The sequence below is a fragment of the Physcomitrium patens genome, chromosome 12, assembly GCF_059467195.1.
Source record: "Physcomitrium patens ecotype Gransden chromosome 12, ASM5946719v1, whole genome shotgun sequence".
Classification (NCBI taxonomy): Eukaryota; Viridiplantae; Streptophyta; class Bryopsida; order Funariales; family Funariaceae; genus Physcomitrium; species Physcomitrium patens.
This window is the reverse complement of record NC_143421.1, coordinates 12698513-12717148: the sequence shown is the minus strand read 5'-3', so window position 1 is coordinate 12717148 and position 18636 is coordinate 12698513. Positions and strand designations below refer to the sequence as shown.

The 18636-nt window shown below is 36.8% G+C and overlaps 2 protein-coding genes across 8 annotated transcripts; both read left to right on the top strand.

The window, feature by feature from the left end:
• Positions 1 to 10327: 10327 nt before the first annotated feature.
• On the top strand, positions 10328 to 11958 carry LOC141046020 (uncharacterized). The gene is made up of 4 exons (XM_073537738.2): positions 10328 to 10758; positions 10949 to 11099; positions 11249 to 11380; positions 11510 to 11958. The coding sequence occupies exons 2-4, from the start codon at positions 10974 to 10976 to the stop codon at positions 11687 to 11689; spliced, it is 438 nt and encodes a 145-aa protein (XP_073393839.1). The 5' UTR covers positions 10328 to 10758; positions 10949 to 10973; the 3' UTR covers positions 11690 to 11958.
• A 144-nt stretch (positions 11959 to 12102) lies between these two features.
• On the top strand, positions 12103 to 18633 carry LOC112289781 (uncharacterized). Of its 7 annotated transcripts, none has more exons than XR_012218671.2 (14): positions 12103 to 12964; positions 13079 to 13743; positions 13885 to 14059; positions 14429 to 14817; positions 15028 to 15159; positions 15302 to 15397; positions 15544 to 15606; positions 15747 to 15806; positions 15959 to 16062; positions 16312 to 16393; positions 16591 to 16671; positions 16835 to 16887; positions 17131 to 18025; positions 18518 to 18633. XR_012218671.2 is itself a non-coding variant. In XM_073537732.2 (14 exons), exons 4-14 carry the CDS (start codon positions 14053 to 14055, stop codon positions 17846 to 17848), a joined length of 1785 nt encoding a protein of 594 aa, XP_073393833.1. In that variant the 5' UTR covers positions 12103 to 12964; positions 13079 to 13492; positions 13617 to 13743; positions 13885 to 14052; the 3' UTR covers positions 17849 to 18499. The 7 variants fall into 7 exon arrangements, 6 of the variants coding, with proteins under 6 accessions (XP_073393833.1, XP_073393832.1, XP_073393831.1 ...); XM_073537732.2 differs by lacking the exon at positions 18518 to 18633 and having other exon boundaries at positions 13079 to 13492; positions 13617 to 13743; positions 17131 to 18499; XM_073537731.2 differs by lacking the exon at positions 18518 to 18633 and having other exon boundaries at positions 13895 to 14059; positions 17131 to 18499.
• Positions 18634 to 18636: the final 3 nt, after the last annotated feature.

Below are 18636 nucleotides of genomic sequence, written 5' to 3'. Positions count from 1 at the left end.
TTAAAGATGTTATTTGCTACTATGGATGTGTAAGAAAAATCACTAGAGATTATAGAGAATTAAATGTATAGTAAACTCGTGAATTCTTTGATAGATATGAAATTAAGTTATCATTCACTACCACTTATAATCTTGGAAGAAATGTAAAAAGTGAACATGGTCACCGACTAATTGTAAAAGTATTAGTTAAAGTTTGTAATAGAAAGGTTAAAAAATGGCCTTAATTTTTGCCATTTATATTGTAGGTTGATTGAACAACTCATAGTTCAATAATAAGATATATGTCTATTGAGCTCATGATATGTCAAAGACCTATTATATCAATTGAAAAAAAGTATTTACTTGAAGTGTGCTACTATGAGAAGATGAATTGATAAGAAAAAAAAAATAGCTATTAAAATTTAATAATTTGAGCAAAGATCAAAAGATATACAAATAGCATTAGAAAGGTTAAAAAGGTAAGATTACAAAATAAATCATGGTTTGATAAGCAATATCAATGGAGACCTAAGACAATTGAAGAAGGTGATTGGATTTTAATCTATAATAGTAGCTTAGTGTGAATATAAATTTCACTCTTCAACTCCAATTATAAGATGGCCTTAATTAAGAGTTACTTGTAATTGGTGGTAGGAAGTGAAGTATGTAATTGGAAAAAATTCAAAAAAAAAACAACCATAATACAAGTGAAAGAAATGAAATCAAGTAATTACAACACTCAAAACTAAGTCACAGTTTGTTTACTGTATTTTCATCAAATAAAAAGTAAAAATAAAAAGTAAAAAGTATATTTTTAGATAGGTGATTTTATTATCTTTTCAATGATATAAAAACACATAAATCTGAATTATTATGAATAAATAATGAAGTTTTAAAGATAAGAAGTAAATAATTAAAAAATGAAGTGAAAATATTTTATCTCAAAGATAACTTGCTTATAGATCAAAGATTTGAGCCTCACCAAGGCTCACATGTAGTATATAAGGGTGTCTAAGAGAGGCCACGAGGCCTTAGTCTTATCCTCCTAACTACCTTTAAGGTGCTACAATCCATATGGGACTTGTGCACCCTCCTTCTTACATGGACTACTCTAGGTATTGATGTCAAGGACAAAGACTCGATGAGGGAAAATATACACAAAAAGGCTATCTCGATATAATAAGTCAAAATATAAACAAGTAGGTATATTAAAAGGAAACTGAAATGGCTATTGCCACAAGACAAGAAACTAAAGACTCTTGAACCTGGACTAGAAGCAAGATAGGAGTTGACAAGAGTGAAGAGAGCTTCACTCTTGCCTCTATATATACTATCTAACTAGAAGCCACGTGGCGATATTCTATAAGACCTCTAATATGTGTTGACTTTCTAGGCCACATGTCTTTGCTTGCAAGGCAAGTTTTCTATGAGTGGACTACGTAGTTAGCTTGTCCTTCAAGCTACCAACATGTGTGACACATGGCTAACTTGTTGACCAAGTTTCTAATCTAAAAGTCAACTATGGACTCCTATAAGATCAAAGCAGCATCTATGAAGCTTCTAAGAAGCTTCTCTAGAAGATATTGCACAATTAACCTACTTTTATCTACTTTTATATACTTTTATCGATTCTTGTAGGTAATTATATGTATATCCGTGACATTACCTCCACTTCTAGGGACGAGTTCCACGAGGAGCAGTGATTATATGTTAAGAAAGTCTAATATGCGGCGAATTGTATTTGCTACATACTCTGATCTCTGTTCTCTTCGAAGGTAGTTGATGGGTCCTCTTAGCCATCGATAGTGTCCCATTCTAAGGCGAGAAGACCACCCTGTTATTTGATCATTATTGAGGCCTTCATAACTTCCTTCAAATAATACATTTGAAACACCATCAGCAGTCATTCCTATCTCCAGTAATATCACCAAACATCGAGAATCTCTTCCAAGGTTGTAATACCAAACGCGTTGTATCTCACCATCTGTTCGAGGAAGAACATGTCGTTCTTGAGGGTCTTCATCTCGGTTGTGTCGTCTTGAAGGTTGTGACAATCGCAATGTCTCATCCGGTAAGTCAGCAAACGAAGGTTCTTGAGTTGAATCCACTGGTTGTTGGCTCTCCATCTAATTAGCATCACAAATGCAAAGAAGTTACAAACAAGGATAGGAAATTGAATGTTATCTTGCCTCAATCTTGTCTCTTTTATAAGAGAGATTTTCATCTTGGTTTTGATGGATGTCGTTGATGAAAAACTTTGACTTTAGCTGATGCATTTGCTAGATTCCTGGATGGCTCCCATGTGCATTAACTAATATCATATCCGCGCCAATGAACAAGATATTCCAGCTTATTTCGGCCCGCCTTGAGTCTAATATCTCTTCCACCTCAAATTCTTCATTATTATCTACTTCTATAGGAGGCGGTGGCATTTGTCTTCTTCCTTGTATATCCACTGTCTTATATGGTTCAAGAAGAGACACGTGGAATACAGGATGGATCCTCATAGACTCCGGTAGATGTAACCGATATGCAACTGGGTTGATCTGTTCAGAAACAGAAAAGGGGCCAAGCCTACGATAGTCCAACTTGTCACAAGGTCGAGTAGTCTTGATATTGCGATGAAGTAGCCGTACCTTATCACCCACGTTGAGTTGTGGTTGCTCCTTACGATATACATCTGCGTTTATCTTTTGTCGTTCTTGAGCTTCCTTCAATTGCGTCTTCATTATTGCATGTAACTTTGACAACCGATTTGCCATATCTTCTGCTGCAGGATTATCAACTTTTGAAAAATCAAAAGTATCAAGTCGTAGATGATAGCCATAATTGGCAAAGAAAGGTGTTTGTTGCGTGGAAGAATGTATCGTATTATTATAAGCAAACTCTGCCAATGGCAGAAGGGTTGTCCAATCATCTTGTTGGTAGTTGATAGTACACCTTAAATATTGCTCCAAGACTTGGTTTACGCGCTCTGTTTGTCCATCAGTTTGAGGATGGAAAGCGGAAGATAGCTTTATGTCCACTTTTAAAATCTTGAAAAGGGTCCTCCAAAATCTTGACACAAATTGAGTTTCCCTATCCGATATGATATCTTTAGGTAATCCATGATAGCGATAGATATTATCAATGAAAAGCTTAGCTGTTTCTTCACCTGTGATAGATTTTGTACATGGCACAAAATGTGCCATCTTGGTGAAACGATCTACTATCACAAATATAGAATCATAAGATCTTGAGCTTGAAAGATCAGTGATGAAATCCATAGAAACAGAAGACCATGGTTGTTCTGGTATAGGTAATGGCTGAAGAAGTCCGTAAGGTCGATGACGAGGAATTTTTGATCTTGAACAAATATCACATGATTGTACAAAGTCTTTGACTGACTTCCACATTTGTGGCCACCAAAAATCTCTTGATATGAGTTCCAAAGTCTTATTATATCCAAAGTGTCCTGCTGCTGGAAAATCATGACGTGCTTGAAGAACACGTAAACGTGCTTCTCCTTCTGGAACATGTAAGCATCCTTCAAAATATAATAGATTATTCTTGAACTCGAACTTAGAAGGATCATGAGACTTGGAAGAATTATTCTCAATATCATGAATAAGAGGATCTAAGGACATACTGGACTAGATTTGCTTGAGAAAAGTTGAATCAACAGTCAATGTTGATTTCATTGCTCGGAGATGAAATTGCTCCGGTTTTAAGAGGACCGTTCTTTGTTGCTCAAAAGTTGCATCTCCTTCTTTTGGTGCAAAATAAGAACGTGTAGACAAGGCATCGGACAAACCTTGTTGTTTTCCTGGCCGATAAGTGATAATGAACTCGAATCTTGACAAAGACATACTCCAACGAGCTTGACGACGATTCAATACGCGTGCTGACATGAAATACTTGAGGTTCTTGTGATCTGTATACACAGTGACTAGACTAGAAGCGCCTTCTACATATTGACGCCATTCTTGAAAGGAATCCACGATCGAAAGAAGTTCTTTATCGTGGATCTCATAATTGATCTCGGCTGTTGAGAATTTTCTTGAATGAAAAGCTATTAGATGAAGTTTGTCATCTGATCCCATTTGTGATAAAACTGTACCCAAGGCAAAATCTGATGCATTTGTTTCCATAAAAAATGCCTTGAAAAAGTCAACACGATATAAGACTAGTGCAAAGACAAACTATGTCTTTAAGGCTTCAAATGCTGCTTCCGCTTCTTGATTCCATTGGAATTTATCTTTACTAGACAAGCATGTAAGTGGAGCTGCAACTCGTGAGAAATCTTTGATGAAGATCCAATAGTAATCGGTAAATCCCAAGAAACATTGGACATCTCTTACTGTCCTTGGAATCTTCCAATCCATGATTGTTTGGACTTTCTTAGAATCCATCATGAGACCATCATTTGAAATGATGTATCCTAAGAAGTCAACTTGAGTAGTGTGAAATACACACTTTTCCATCTTGGCGTACAATCCTGCATCTCTAAGTTTTTGTAATACTTGACGAACATGTATTTCATGTTCTTCGACGTTCTTAGAATAGATCAGGATATCGTCTAGATAGCAGACGACAAAATTATCTAAGAATTCACGAAATACATCATTCATGAGATGTTGAAAAGAAGTTGGTGCATTCGTGAGTCCAAAGGGCATGACATTATATTCGAAATGTCCATACCTCGTTTGAAACGCAGTCTTCCATTCATCTCCTTCTTTGATCCGTACTAGATTATATGCTCCTCTTAGATCTATTTTTGTATAGATCTTAGCTTAATTCAACTGGTCAAGGAGTCCTGATATCAAAGGTAATGGATACCTGTTCTAGATTGTGATCTTCTTGAGTCCTCGATAATCAACACACATTCGTAAAGATCCATCTTTTTTCTTTACGAATAGAATTGGAGCTCCTGCCGAAGATTTTGAATGGCGTATAAAATTCTTCGCTAAATTCTCGTCAATATATGTCTTGAGTTCAGCCAACTCATCTTGCGATAAACTGTAAATTGGTCCAAATGGTGGCTGAGTTCCTTCCTTGAGGTCGATTGAACAATCATATGGACGATGCTCAGGAAGAATATCTGCATTCTTTTTCTCAAAAACGTCTTGATACTTCTGATATTGACTTGGAATGCCACTTGAAGTCTTTGCGTTTTCAGAAATAGGTGTAGCATAAATAGCAAAAGTTGATCCTTCTTTTGCTGCATCTATAAATGCTTTTGCACCTATCAATATGGGTTTTACTATACTAGACTTATAATTTTTTACTTGGTTGGTAGAACTATTAATAACGCTCTAGAAAAAGTCAAGTTTATGCGAATTTCAATCTATTCGAAGGTTATATTTTTCTAGCCAGGATAAACCTAAAATAACTGGATTGGACGGGGATTTAATTATGTTAAAAGCTATGTAGCTAACATGACCGTCTATTGTTACTTTTATAGGATGAGTTTCATGAGTGACATCTCCAAAAGACAAGGGATGACCATCTATGACTTCTACATGTACTGGTTTAGGTTTCTGTACAAAAGGTATTTTACGACTTTTAACAAATTGTTCATCTAAAAAACATGCTGAGGCTCCCGAATCTAATAAAGCAGAGGCTTTGTAATTCTTAGGTCCTAAATATAATTCTATTATAAAACAAGGAGAGGGTTCTGAGGAGAGGATAGGACCTTCATTAGGAATTGTACAAGGTTCCAGCTGCACGGTCCCTATTGTAGCTTGACAAATCCGTTTTTCGACATGTTGTTTTCTTTGACCGTCGTACCCCTCATTTTATAGTTGCGTCGTTTCTTTGGACAATGTTGAGCAGTGTGCTTAGGTTCTCCACAACATAATCATAATCCTCCTTGACGATGTCGAATCTTTTCTTGCTCAGTTAGGGGTTTATAACGTACCGCGTCAATTTGCATGTCTTCTACTTTTGAATGTACGTTTGGTGAAGATGCTGATGTTGCCATTGAGTAATAACGTTGAGGTTCCCGTGAATGATTCTCGGATCGAAATTCGAAAAGTCGATTATCACATTTTATCGCAAAATCGATTGCTTGACTCAAAGTTTGAGGATCAGGTAAGTTGAGCATCAATTTCTTTACTTCGTATTGCAATCCATAAAGAAATTGACTGATGAGTGCAGCATCATCCCACTTAATGTCAATTGCAAGTTGTCGAAATTGTGAAGCATATACTGTTACTGAGCGATTTCCTTGTCGCAGAGTTTGGATCTTATTTGTTGCAACACGAGTTGCATCATGTTCACCATACATAGATCGAAACTCCACCAAAAAAGCTTCCAAATTGTCCAATATTGGATTTCGTTGTTCAAGAAAAGACAAAAACCATGATAATGTAGAACCAGAAAGTAGAGTGCCAATAAACCTGACTTGTGATCTTGGAGTTGGATAGCTTTGCGGTTGAAGTTCAATTACCAATTGTACTTGATTGATGAACCCTCGAAACTTTGATCTCGTACCATCAAATTTCTCGGGTAAGGCAATTCTTCGTTCTCTAGTGCTTACAGGGTGTTGTACAATTGGAGAAGGAACGTGATTTGTTGTAGATGTTGAAGCAGCTCCGATCATCTCTATATCCCCACTTTCTGTTATTCTTGTTCTTTCATGTGTTGGTGAATTGAGTTGATGCATCGCAAGCATTAACTCCCTCATTTGCTCTTGCATTTGTGCCATTGCACTCTTCATTTTAACAAGCTCTGTCATAATGACACTAAGAAGAAAAATTTGTTTGATACTGCTCAAGACAAAAGAAAAGAAAGACTTGATAACAAAGAAGATACTAAGAACAATATCAGTTTAGAAGTGGGTAATCCGCAAACTTCTAATACGCTTATGTCTTGTCAAGAGAAAGGGGTAATCCACTCTTACTCAAGAAAAACAAAGCTCTGATATTGTAAGTGTACTCTTGTCAATCTGTCAAGGACAAAGACTCGATGAGGGAAAATATACACAAAAAGGCTATCTCGATATAATAAGTTAAAATATAAACAAGTAGGTATATTAAAAGGAAACTGGAATAGCTATTGCCAAAAGACAAGAAAACTAGAGACCCTTGAAACTAGACTAGAAGCAAGAAAGGAGTTGACAAGAGTGAAGAAGCCTTCACTCTTGCCTCTATATATATACTATCTAACTAGAAGCCACATGGCGATATTCTATAAGACCTCTAATATGTGTTGACTTTCTAGGCCACATGTCTTTGCTTGCAAGGCAAGTTTTCTATGAGTGGACTACGTAGTTAGCTTGTCCTTCAAGCTACCAACATGTGTGGCATATGGCTAACTTGTTGACCAAGTTTCTAACCTAAAAGTCAACTATGGACTCCTATAAGGTCAAAGCAGCATCTATGAAGCTTCTATGAAGCTTCTCTAGAAGATATTGCACAATTAACCTACTTTATCTACTTTTACATACTTTTATCGACTCTTGTAGGTAATTATATGTATATCTGTGACAATTGATCCTCCTATTTTCTACTAGAAGAATCAAAAAATTTGAATTTTTGACCTCATTAGAATATTCAAAAACACCCAATTAGCCTAAGAATTTAGTGTGGCCTTCAAATCTTGCTCAATTTCTTCATAAAGACTCCCAAAGTAGTAAAACTCATTTTTACCAAGATCTTGAAAATTGTTGTAAAAATTCCTCGAAAATACTATATAAATTCTAAATAAATTCTGAAAAATCCTAAAATATTTCTATAATACTAATATCCATTTAAGATTACATTTTTCTATCTTGATGATTTTTGATAATAATAAAAATTAATTTAAATCTACTATAAATCCTATTTTTCATATCAATAACTAAAATGACATGAGGTTCTTTTTCACACTCCTTCTAACTACTAATATTTATAGTTTTTATAAGTAATATATATAGATAAAAGACCAATATAAGTATTGGTCTTAATAAATAATCCTTAATATTTAATAATGAATAAAAATACTAAACTAATGAAGATAATTACCTCGAAGACTTACTAAGACTTCATTTCTACTACTAACATTCTAATTTTCTATTTCTCTAAAGTTTTCTATATTACTTACTATATATGATGATTTAAAGAATTTTAAATGTATATTTTTATCCTAAAATAATAAGTGAGTCAATTTGATGACTCACACTTAGACAATCAACATAACACTTTAAAAAAGTTTTTTAAATAATGGTTTGGACTATATATAGTAAAAATTACTTATGATAATGCGACTTACTCATTACAAAATATAAATAGAATAAGGTTAAAAATACTAATTGTAGGGAAGAAAATCAAAATATTCAAATAAAGATAGACAAAAATAAGTATAAAAGACCTTGTTGAAGACATAAATCTTTTAAGACAAGAAGCTAATTTTAACTTGAATAGCAAAAATGATGAAGAAAAATTGGATGAAGACATAAAAAACATAATATGAATCAAATAAGATTTGAATTCTATGGTACATACCAGAGGATGCACAAGTTTAGAGGAGATTGATGTCATGTAGTAACATAACGTATATGGTGAAAAATAAAAATATGGGTGTTATTATAAAAAAAGCCTAATAGAAAGATGTAATAAAAAAATCATAAATTATAGAAAGCTGATAAAAAATTTAATCTTAATATTGCGATTAATAGAAAAGGCCTTCAATTTACTTTGTAGAGGCATAAATGAGCTAAATCAAAATAAATAAGATAAGAAATTGATATAGACATGTTTAGAAGACAGGTAATAGTAAGTTAATGCAAAATTTACCTCAAATTATCAAAAGTTGATATCCAAAGAGGACTAGTTGTCAACCTAAGTCGAAATCAAATGTTGAGACACAAAATAACATACCTATAGTGACTTTGAGGTTCTTTTTGTAAATCAAAGAGTGGAGTTTAAGAAAAGACATTATAGGATTTTTTAAAGTGTTTATTTTGAACAAATTCAATTTATAATGAAATTATTAGAGCTTTGCAAAATTAGGGTTATTTTTGATAAATTTGATTTTATGAAATAAAAAAAGAGCTTACATTTGGAAGAATTTTGTAAGTTTGATAGTAGATCTATAAATAATAATTTGTAGGTTTGTGATTATAATTATTTTTATTGTGTGCTATAAATTTGAGTATAATTGAATGGTTAGATTGATAGTTATTGAAGTTCAAGTAGATTGGTGTCTCAATTATGGGATTTTGAGGATCAATGAGGGTTTTTAAGATCTTTAGTAATCTACTAGTTGGATTAAGGTGAAATTTGTGTGTATGGATATTAGACTTGATTTTCAACATATATGTCAATTTTGAGAGGTATTTAACAACGAAATTAAGAGATTTTGGCTTGAGAAGATTAGCACCAAGATTAAAAAAGAAGGCTAGCCATTAGCCAAGCGTATTTTAAAATTTATCATTTATTTAGTATGTGCAATCTTTTTGAAAAAAATTGTGCATGTTGTTAGCTTAGTCGTTACAAGGTAGCAAAATTTGAATTAAAACTAATAGTTTAATCATTTATTGAAATTTTAATCTACTATAGGATTCTTAACATTCTCAATAATATTAAGAATGCCTTTGACTATGCAATCAACTCAAGTCTATCTTGCTACATAAGTAGTTGGGAGGTATATGTCAAATACAACAAAATTTTAGAATCAAAGGTAAAAAGCTGACCAATCAATTAGCTAGCAAGGAACTTCAATTGCAATTAATTACAAGTTTAGAAGAAAAAAAAAATAGATTCTTTTAATGAACAAAAATAGATTACATATCCCTATCATCTATTATCTTTGGCAAGACATCTTTTAGACTAGTTCCATGAATAAATATGGTATCATAAGATTATATCCACAACCATTTATTAAATTGTTTACTAATTTTTTGTCTTTCATATTTTTCCATCATAGACAAGTATTAATTAAAGAGATTGGTGTAATTGGTTGAAAAAACTTACTAGCACTACTAGTTCTAGGATTTAAATTAAATCCTAAAGACATTTTTTTAATAAGTAAGGAATATGGTTGTTAGAAATTTAGTTTTGGCCTACTTGCAATTCTTTCTTCTTTTTCTTATCTTCTTTTCCTTAGCATTGAATTCCCAATTCATGCAAGTAGACATACCAAAATAAAATCAAAACAAATTTAGAACTACTTGATATTTGTAAAAGAACAAAAATAAAATAAAAAAAATATAATACCAGATTCCAATTTGGGAGGAATTTTATCCTAACTCCCTCTCCAAGTAGTTCATAAGTTTCTCAAAAGATTGCAAAAAGCACCACTTTTTTGGAAGTGAACACTACATTCATCCATTGAGAGTTGATTGGCTCGTCCTTGTTTACTCAGAACATTTTTCTCACGTCTTTCTCACAATTGAATTCCTTCAATCCCCAAAGCAAGCATGAGAGCAGTTTGTGGCTCAAATTGGAAGGCAATCAAGAGTGTTTCGGGGTCCATCACGTTTCTCTTGCTAACAATTGCTTAAAGAAAACAGCGAGGAAATCCGAAAAGACAAGACGGAAGAGAAGTGGGAAATGCGGCAGCCTGATTTTTTTTGTGTAATTTTCGTGGTTCGCAGTGGATGTGGTTAACGCATTGCATGTGGGGCCATTTGTGGGTGTAGCGAAACAATCTTGCAACCCCAGATTCCGTGCTTGTTCGACAGGTCTCGCATGCGAAATTTCATCTCTCGCTGCAAGCTGAGAGACAACCGTAGGGGTGCTGCTGCTGCGTGGACGAGGTCTTTCGTGTCAGTTCCATAGAAGTGACACGGTACTCAAAGCTGTATTGCAATTGAAGGTATCGAACCACAGCAGCAGCAGCTTTGTTTTGAATCTGATTAAAGGGTGTAGTAGTGGGTTCAGTCTGTGGGAGTGATTGTGAAAGTTGGTTTTTCGGAAGTCTGGTTCGCAGAATTTGAGTGCAACAGATTCGGTGATTCAATTGTAGGGCGTTGAGTACTGATTTTTTTCCAATTGGAGGTGTTTAGGGTTTGGTATCAGAGAGAGGGGTCGATGGCCTGTGGGTCACGTTGTGTATCATCACCCTTGCATTTGGGTGCGTTTGGAAACTCCTCCATAAAAGGGCTTAATCCGTACTCGTCGACTTCGTTACCATCTTCCTCTTCCTCATCTTCTCCGGTACATTACTAAATCCTTTCGTTTTACTCCTATTTTAAAGTCCTTTCTTTAGATGAATTGCCTTGTTGGTATCGCATCTGTATTTGATGTTGTGACGTGGACACCAGGCCTTTTGGAAGCTGATTCACGGGGTTCTTTGTGTTAAGTAGCCTTCGGTTGTAGAAGTGGTGTGCAAGAAGAGGGAGCGAGGAGAACGAGGTGATCGAGAGACGTTTGCACCGTATTATGTGACGGTGATTACTCCTCCTCCACGAAATCTCGGTATCCACAGCCTGCCTCCGGTATGTAACGCTCTTTCTGGAAATCATATCAACCTCATGGAAATGCGAGTTTATAATTTATTGTTTTTCAACTAGGCAGCTATGTGCAAGCATGACTGTAATGGATTTCGATGTGTGTTATATTTGCAGAACACCCAATGTGGAGAGACGGTGGAGGTGAAAGGAGAGCCCTATGTTGTTTCTGGTGTAACATATCGGTACCAATTGAGGAGGGGGAAGTACCAGCCAAGTGAAAAACGCCTGGATGTTCAGTCTCTGGGCCGATACTTCGTCAACCTTTATTTTGACAATCTTCTCGACACATCGTAATTGACGATCTTGCTCCGCATTTACGAAGTAGGGTTGTAACATTTTGAGGTTTTGTGAGGAAAGTGCCGTTTCCTTAATACAAGGTTCTCGTAGCATTGTATTTCTACGTACATACGATGGTCATATTAGGTTTCATTTGAAGGTGAGAATCAGACGTAACTTTGGCTTAGCTATACAATGTAGTAGTTTATATTCTGCTCTCTCTGAGATTTCGAACTCTCTGGTCAGTTTATGAGAACGTTTTGGAAAATATCATCTCCTGTTCAGTAGATTGCATTTCTCACAATCGTATGTAGTCCTTTCAAACGAATGAGTTGTTCTAGTCACAGGAAAAGCAAAAGATGTCAGCTGTGTCGCGCATGGATCCGTACTCCTTTGTGACTATCTCCTACTCCTTTCACTATTGAGTTTGTCTCAGGAAGTATGTTAGCTCCGGAGAGTCTTTGGCGATGGAGAATGGAAGTTGTCTGCAGCAATTCTTTAGGAATGAAACTTTGAAGAGGCAATCAAGTCCATCCACTTCTACATAAGCGAAGTAACATGATAGAGATTTGGTAAAACCGTTCGGCTTACTCTTACATATAATTCACACTCTTGCATGGTTTTGTTCTCTCGCTACAACCCCACAATTTCCCGTCCGAAAAGTATGCACGCATCGAATGAGTGAAATGCAACGGTGTAGTGATGTTTGGCGACAGTTGAACACGCTTCTCCCCCAGTATGTTACCCCTTTTTCTGTGAGTTAATCATCCTTTATCAGCCCGAGGTTTCCAATTTCAAAATACTTCGGTTGTTGTCCGTGAGTCGTCATGTGACTTCTTGTAATGTTTGCGCCTGCACTTCATTTTAAAAGACTAGTTCATTTGCATTCGATGTGCATAGACAAACGACGTCACTACTCATTCCTTCATTGCGAAAGTTGCACTCGCCATGGGATAATCCAAGTTCTCGTTCTAGACCCTAATTTAGTAATCTCCCTTGACCTCCTTGAACCCTCGTAAGGCCCAAATCCAAGGACACTTCTCCGAGGTCTGAAAAGTATGTTTTAATTACTCGCAACCCATACTAGATCTTTGCGATAGAAGATTTCTGGACCAGTAAGTGAGAGATCATGCCTTCCTGAAGAGTATGGGGCTATGTAGATCACTGGGATAATTTTCTGCTCTGCAAACGGGACTTTCAAAAGCCTCGTCGAAACAGTGAAGAGCAGATGTATTGAACTATAACACGTTGCAATTTTCAATCAGTAGGAGTGGCCTATCAGATCTATTGCAGGTAAGAAAGAAGGCTGTTATCAACTACTTGTGATTGAAGCCTTGAGTGCCAAAGGGTTACGGTTGATTTTTCTCTAAACCGAGGAATTCACGAATCTATATGTCGGGTGGACAGATGGGAGTGTGCCGACGAATTCGATCCCAACTCGGGTGAATTGTGCATTTGATCTTGTTGAGATTGGTGTGTTTTCTGGTTTTGGTTAGAATCAGCAGTGATCGAGGAGCCATGAAAGTACTTGCGAGAACGGCGGCATTCTTTTGAGAGAAGGTCGATTGACAGCATGTATAGATTTGTGGAAGAGGGCAGCGCTACTGGTGTCTATTTGTGCCCTCCCATCACCCCGGTTGCAATCAATCGCAGCTGCTGAAATCTCCAACCAATGGGATGCAAACATGATTCTGTGTTGAAATATCAAGGCTGTTCTCAAAGGCTGTTGTCATGATCTCAAAGGAAAGTTATTCTGGACATTTCATGCCCACTGCTTAATGAACTCGAGTGCATCAATTTGCACTAATACCAGTATCATCGGTAACTCTCTTCTGAGGTCGTTTTAAAATTGCCATCTCCTTAAGAGTTGTCTCGTAGGTGCATATCGGGACTGCATACTACTACACCTTCACCATCCCAATCACATGGACACTGTGTTTCTTAGGACTGTTAAACACCAATGCAAGGTGGAAGTCAAGTGAGGATAGACTTCCATTCGATAACCCCAAGAAGAATGAGCCAGCCTCTTCCGTCCTCAATTGAGCTTTTGAAGATCTTGAAAGGTTCTAAAGGTATACCTGTAGGTTAATTTGTGAGTTCAGATGTGTATATCATACCAAACACTTATATTAACCCACACGATCTTCCCAATTGACAGATCTGTGAGTCCTCACTTCTGAGAAAGTTGCGTGATGTGATTTGACGCTCTGTAGGTTTCTGCAGTGAGTTGCAGCCATAGATATCTGGGACGACATATCATACAATCCTGGGTATACATGAGCTCGGAGAGCTTGCTATCAGTTTCTTAATCAAACCCCTCAGTTGGAAAAGAGGACTGCAGAATGAATCGTTTCTACAGCAAGCGCTGATCTTCACTTTGAATGATCTGTAATGACACAAATCGTTCAATAATACAAATTAAATCTATGACCTAAATATATGTCTTCTATTTTTGAGTTTGTCCTGAAGTAGGATATGGTGAACAGCTAGACCTAACCTCTCATGGTTGCTTAGATTATTCAAGTCACGAGTAAATCTTAGTCAGTTTCTTCATTTAAATAATCGAGAAAATCCAGTTGCAAAACTCATGTTTTAGGTTAGTTTAGTTCACATCGATGAACGGATTAAGCTTCTGGCTAGTTAGGGAGAGAATTAGTTTTTTATGTATTGATCTATGAACAGATATCCACGATTTCTCACCACAATGGAGGACACTAAGTGTGGCCAATTCTCTGCGAGAATTATGATTGTGTACAGATGACATGTCCAAGGGTTCTATCAGCACACGGTCAGATGACGCTGGCGAGACTGCTCTTGGTTGGGCTACGGGCCAGTGCGTTTTCCCCCGACGGAGACACAGAATTGCAGTCTTTGATATCTTTCTCAGTTGGCTCAAGAAAATACGTCAGAGAGCTGCACGAGCAGTCAGGGACATGGTAACATGCAGCACCCCACAATCGAACGGATTTGAGAAAAACCTGACTTCTACTTCTCAGGAGAATCCAGTAGACTTGCAAGACATCCAAGATGAGACGTCATCCATCACATCCAACTTGCAGATACTGCCTGACAAACCTATGGATGATGGGTGGTCGACCAGTAATAAAACCAATTCTTCTCTCCAGTGCAAAATCTCCTATGAGCAAGTGTGTTCATTCCCTTTTCCGTTCCTCTATAAAATAGGATGCAATATTCGAAGGGCATTGATGACACATTTGAGTTTCTGTGAACACTATCTTGTTGTCACTCGGAGTCTCAGATCTTCTCGAACTCGTTTCATTGTAAAAACAAGCTGTATTGAGCTGAATTATTTTTGTTATTTACTGTCCAACAACTTAGCTTGAATCGCCTTCCAGGATGCTGATAATAGCGAGCGTAATCTCTGGACTCATGGTCAGAAAGTCACCCCAAATTCAAATTGTGGGCCAAAGTTGCCCTCCAACTTCTTCGAGCTCCCAACTAAGCAACGCCTTCGAGCTGTGAAGATGGTAGTATTATTATTATTATTATTATTATTATTGTTAATGCTGAAATTGAGAAGGTGCATCAACCAGTTGAATATAAGATGTTAGATTCTAAAATAGTTTTCTAGTAGTATTAAGTGGCCTTTCCTTATTGCGCATGAAATAGCTTCTTGCTGGTTATGTGTACAAACCGAACTCGGAAACGTCCCTCCAGGCAAACAAACAGCGGCCATTATGTCGTCTCATGGCTACAGCCAGAATGGTAACTTCTTCTGACAATCCGCTTCCAATAGTATCTTCAAATGAAGCAGAGCTTATTGCAGTGTGCACAAGTTTCTATGAAGGATTTTTTCCCCCTGCAGCTGTAATTGATGATATCTCTTGATTGTACTTTGCTACATGTTCCAGATTGTGTACAAGCCTGGGCCAATCAAGGCTGTGGAGGCCGTGTTTCTCGCATTGTATTTAACTGTGAGCAAAACGTACTGTTTGTTATAATATATCTGAGGCTCAGTATTATTAAAAAAATAAGGTCTTGATCAGCATAATGTCATAGATGACATCCTATAACACAGTTTATCGTAAGTAAATTCCCAAAACCACCTCCGCAGGCTGGTCTTCTTTCGGTGGAGCGTATACCAGTTGGATTCAAAACCAAGTTTGCAGACGAGGTACTCGATGTTGCCCTGTTCTCCCAATTAGGTCAGTTTGCCACTTCCATTGCAGTAGAGTGCGATCAGATTGCTGAGCATGATGGGTGCTTGATGTCTTTTTTCTCTGTCAATTTCCTTCTCACATGTGACAGTGCCCACAATGTGGACAGGTTACTCAGCATACGGTGTTATTGGTGAAATGCAACGGTAAGTATGGAGCTTTTGGTATCAATTCAAATCCTGATCTCATGACAAAAAATCTTCAATTTGATAGGTAAATGACATGTTATCGCCTACAATTGATTCAGATCGTTATTTGTTTAGTTTTTTAGTTTTTTTAGTTTTTTTTAGTATATGTATGTATGTATGTATATTTTTATGTACTATCTTCTGTTCTGGTATATAGGATGTTTGTTTCTTAAGTCGGTGTCGAGATGTTTTATCCTCAGGATGCTCAAGCCGATGGTCGAGACTTCTTTCATCCCTGTAAGAAGAGGTGCATAACCCCTGTTTCTGTTTGCAGCATGTCAAATATCATTAAAAACTATCTAAAAGCTTACGAGGCGAGTGCCCATACTGTTTTGAAAATTCGAATTGGCCTCCCGGTATGTAACTTCATCCCTTGTTCCTTGAAAAACGTGTCACTGTGGTGGTGTATCTAGTTCGATGTTATAAGGCTTTATCCGTATTCCTCTTTACGATCTTAATAAAGTCCATTCTCTTTTTTATGGTGCTAGAGATGAAGGAATGTCCATGTTTACTCACGAGATATAACTGGAATTTTGTGGCTGTGGTGTGCCAGGTGGAACATGATGTGATGTCTTCACGTTTTATCTGTTGGCGGCATCTATCTTTGTCACCTAATGTAGAATCCTGGCAGGAGGTAGTTCAATACTACACTACTAACATATTGGTTCTTCTCTAACTCAATTTTTTAATATTACTGAAGCTTCTAATCTAAAACCATCTGCATAGTGTTGAAGTCTGTCGGTTGTTTTGCAAGGCACGTTTGTGGAACACCTTTGAACATTACTGTGGGGTGACAGTGTGCTGTGGAGATAGAGAATCACGTCATACGAATGAGGCGTTTGTGGGACTTGTAAGTTGAATGTACTGGTCCTTACTTTTTTATATTATGCAATTATCTTATATTGAAAGCTGTCTTAAGAAAATTTCATAATCTATATTCTGTTAGAAACTACCTTATTAATAAACGTCATATGATGGCCCGATTAGTTTCCATAAAAAAAAAAACAATAATACAGAAATACAGTATAAAAATAGAGAAATACAATAGTCTACCTTTTGTATGCCAAGTTGAAACGGTAGATACTTTGGTCAGGTGGGTACTAACTCGTAAAGTAGTCGATTCTCGCAAAGCTGGAATGGCGAAAAGGAAGCTAGTCAAGTCCAACTTAATAATAAAGCCAAGAGGAAAAGGAAAAGAAAAGCAACCTGAAGTAGCTGCACCTGCAATGAAAATGCCTGGGGAGAGTGCACCAAGAAGGAAATCAAAGGATGCATCCATTTCAACCGAAAGGACTCAACATTGGGACGCTGAGTCAACAGGAAGCAACTCCATCGAGTGCGAGCATTGTGAGGAATGTGAGCAACTCAAGAGAGATATTCCACCCTCAGATACGAAGTGCGTCTCTCTGAAAAGTACAGTGAAGGAAATGAAGACAACTGGGCACCATCATTTTCCCGAAAATCGCAAATCTCATGGAGACCACTCTCACACTTCCGAGCAGCAAGTGGAAACCGAATCCTTCGAGAGTAACACAGGGGACTCTTCTGTGCGGAAGCTTTCGGTGGATTTCAAACCCCAAGATCTGAACCAAAGCTCTATGGCTACCAGACAACAAATGATCAAGAATTTGATGAGCAACAGAGTGACGATGTCCACCCCTCCGAGCTGTTCTGCTAGCCGTGGTGGGACCAGAAACCCAACTGAAAAAGCGGCACACATCAAGTTGCCGAGTAAACACGCGAGTAAAAAGAATTCAGGTCCCTTGTACAATTTCTCTGTAGGACAAGGTAGAAAATCCACGGCAGGTTAAGTGATATAAATCAAGTTGAAGTTGCTCACAACAATCAAGTCCCACAAGGCAACAATTTATTATTTAAAGTTGTGTCTAGAATTAAGTACACTGGAGTGTTCAGCTTCGAACTGGCGGTGGCAGGAGGAGGAACAAAAGCCTACAGGTTTTGTTGATTTTGAAGAAGCAGATGCAAAGGTAAACATTTTGTTGAGTCATCTTTACGTAATCTAAAAAAAAAAGAATGACAACAACAACAACAACAACAACAACAACAACTTACCTTTTTTTCTTTTTTCCTGCTTGCATTTCAAAAAAATGATTTTCTAAAATATTTCCATACTTCATAAATAATAAAATGCAGAAATAAATCTTAAATACAAGAGTTTAAAAATACAAGCCCACTTTTAAAAGTTATCTTATTTATTTATTCATTTGCTTACAACTTATCACATTGCATTACATATCCACACAAATGAAAGTTTTCCTACATAAGGCCAAAAAATTTAAATTAGATTCAAAATGACATTAACTCAATGTGTTTCCAATTTTAACTGTAACAATACATCAAGATCACATGCTTATGCCATGTTTGTAATAAATCATTTAAATAACCATGTTATCGTATCATTTTCGTGCTTATGGGTCCACAAGCATGCCTGAGGCAGCCTAAATCCGCGCACCTGGTAGGACTTGAGAATCAGACCCTTACAGACATCAATACGCGGATATCAACTGGATCCGATATCTGCTTAACCAGGTATCATTTCCCGGGTATAAATCAGCATTCTTGGGCTTGCCTTATCTAC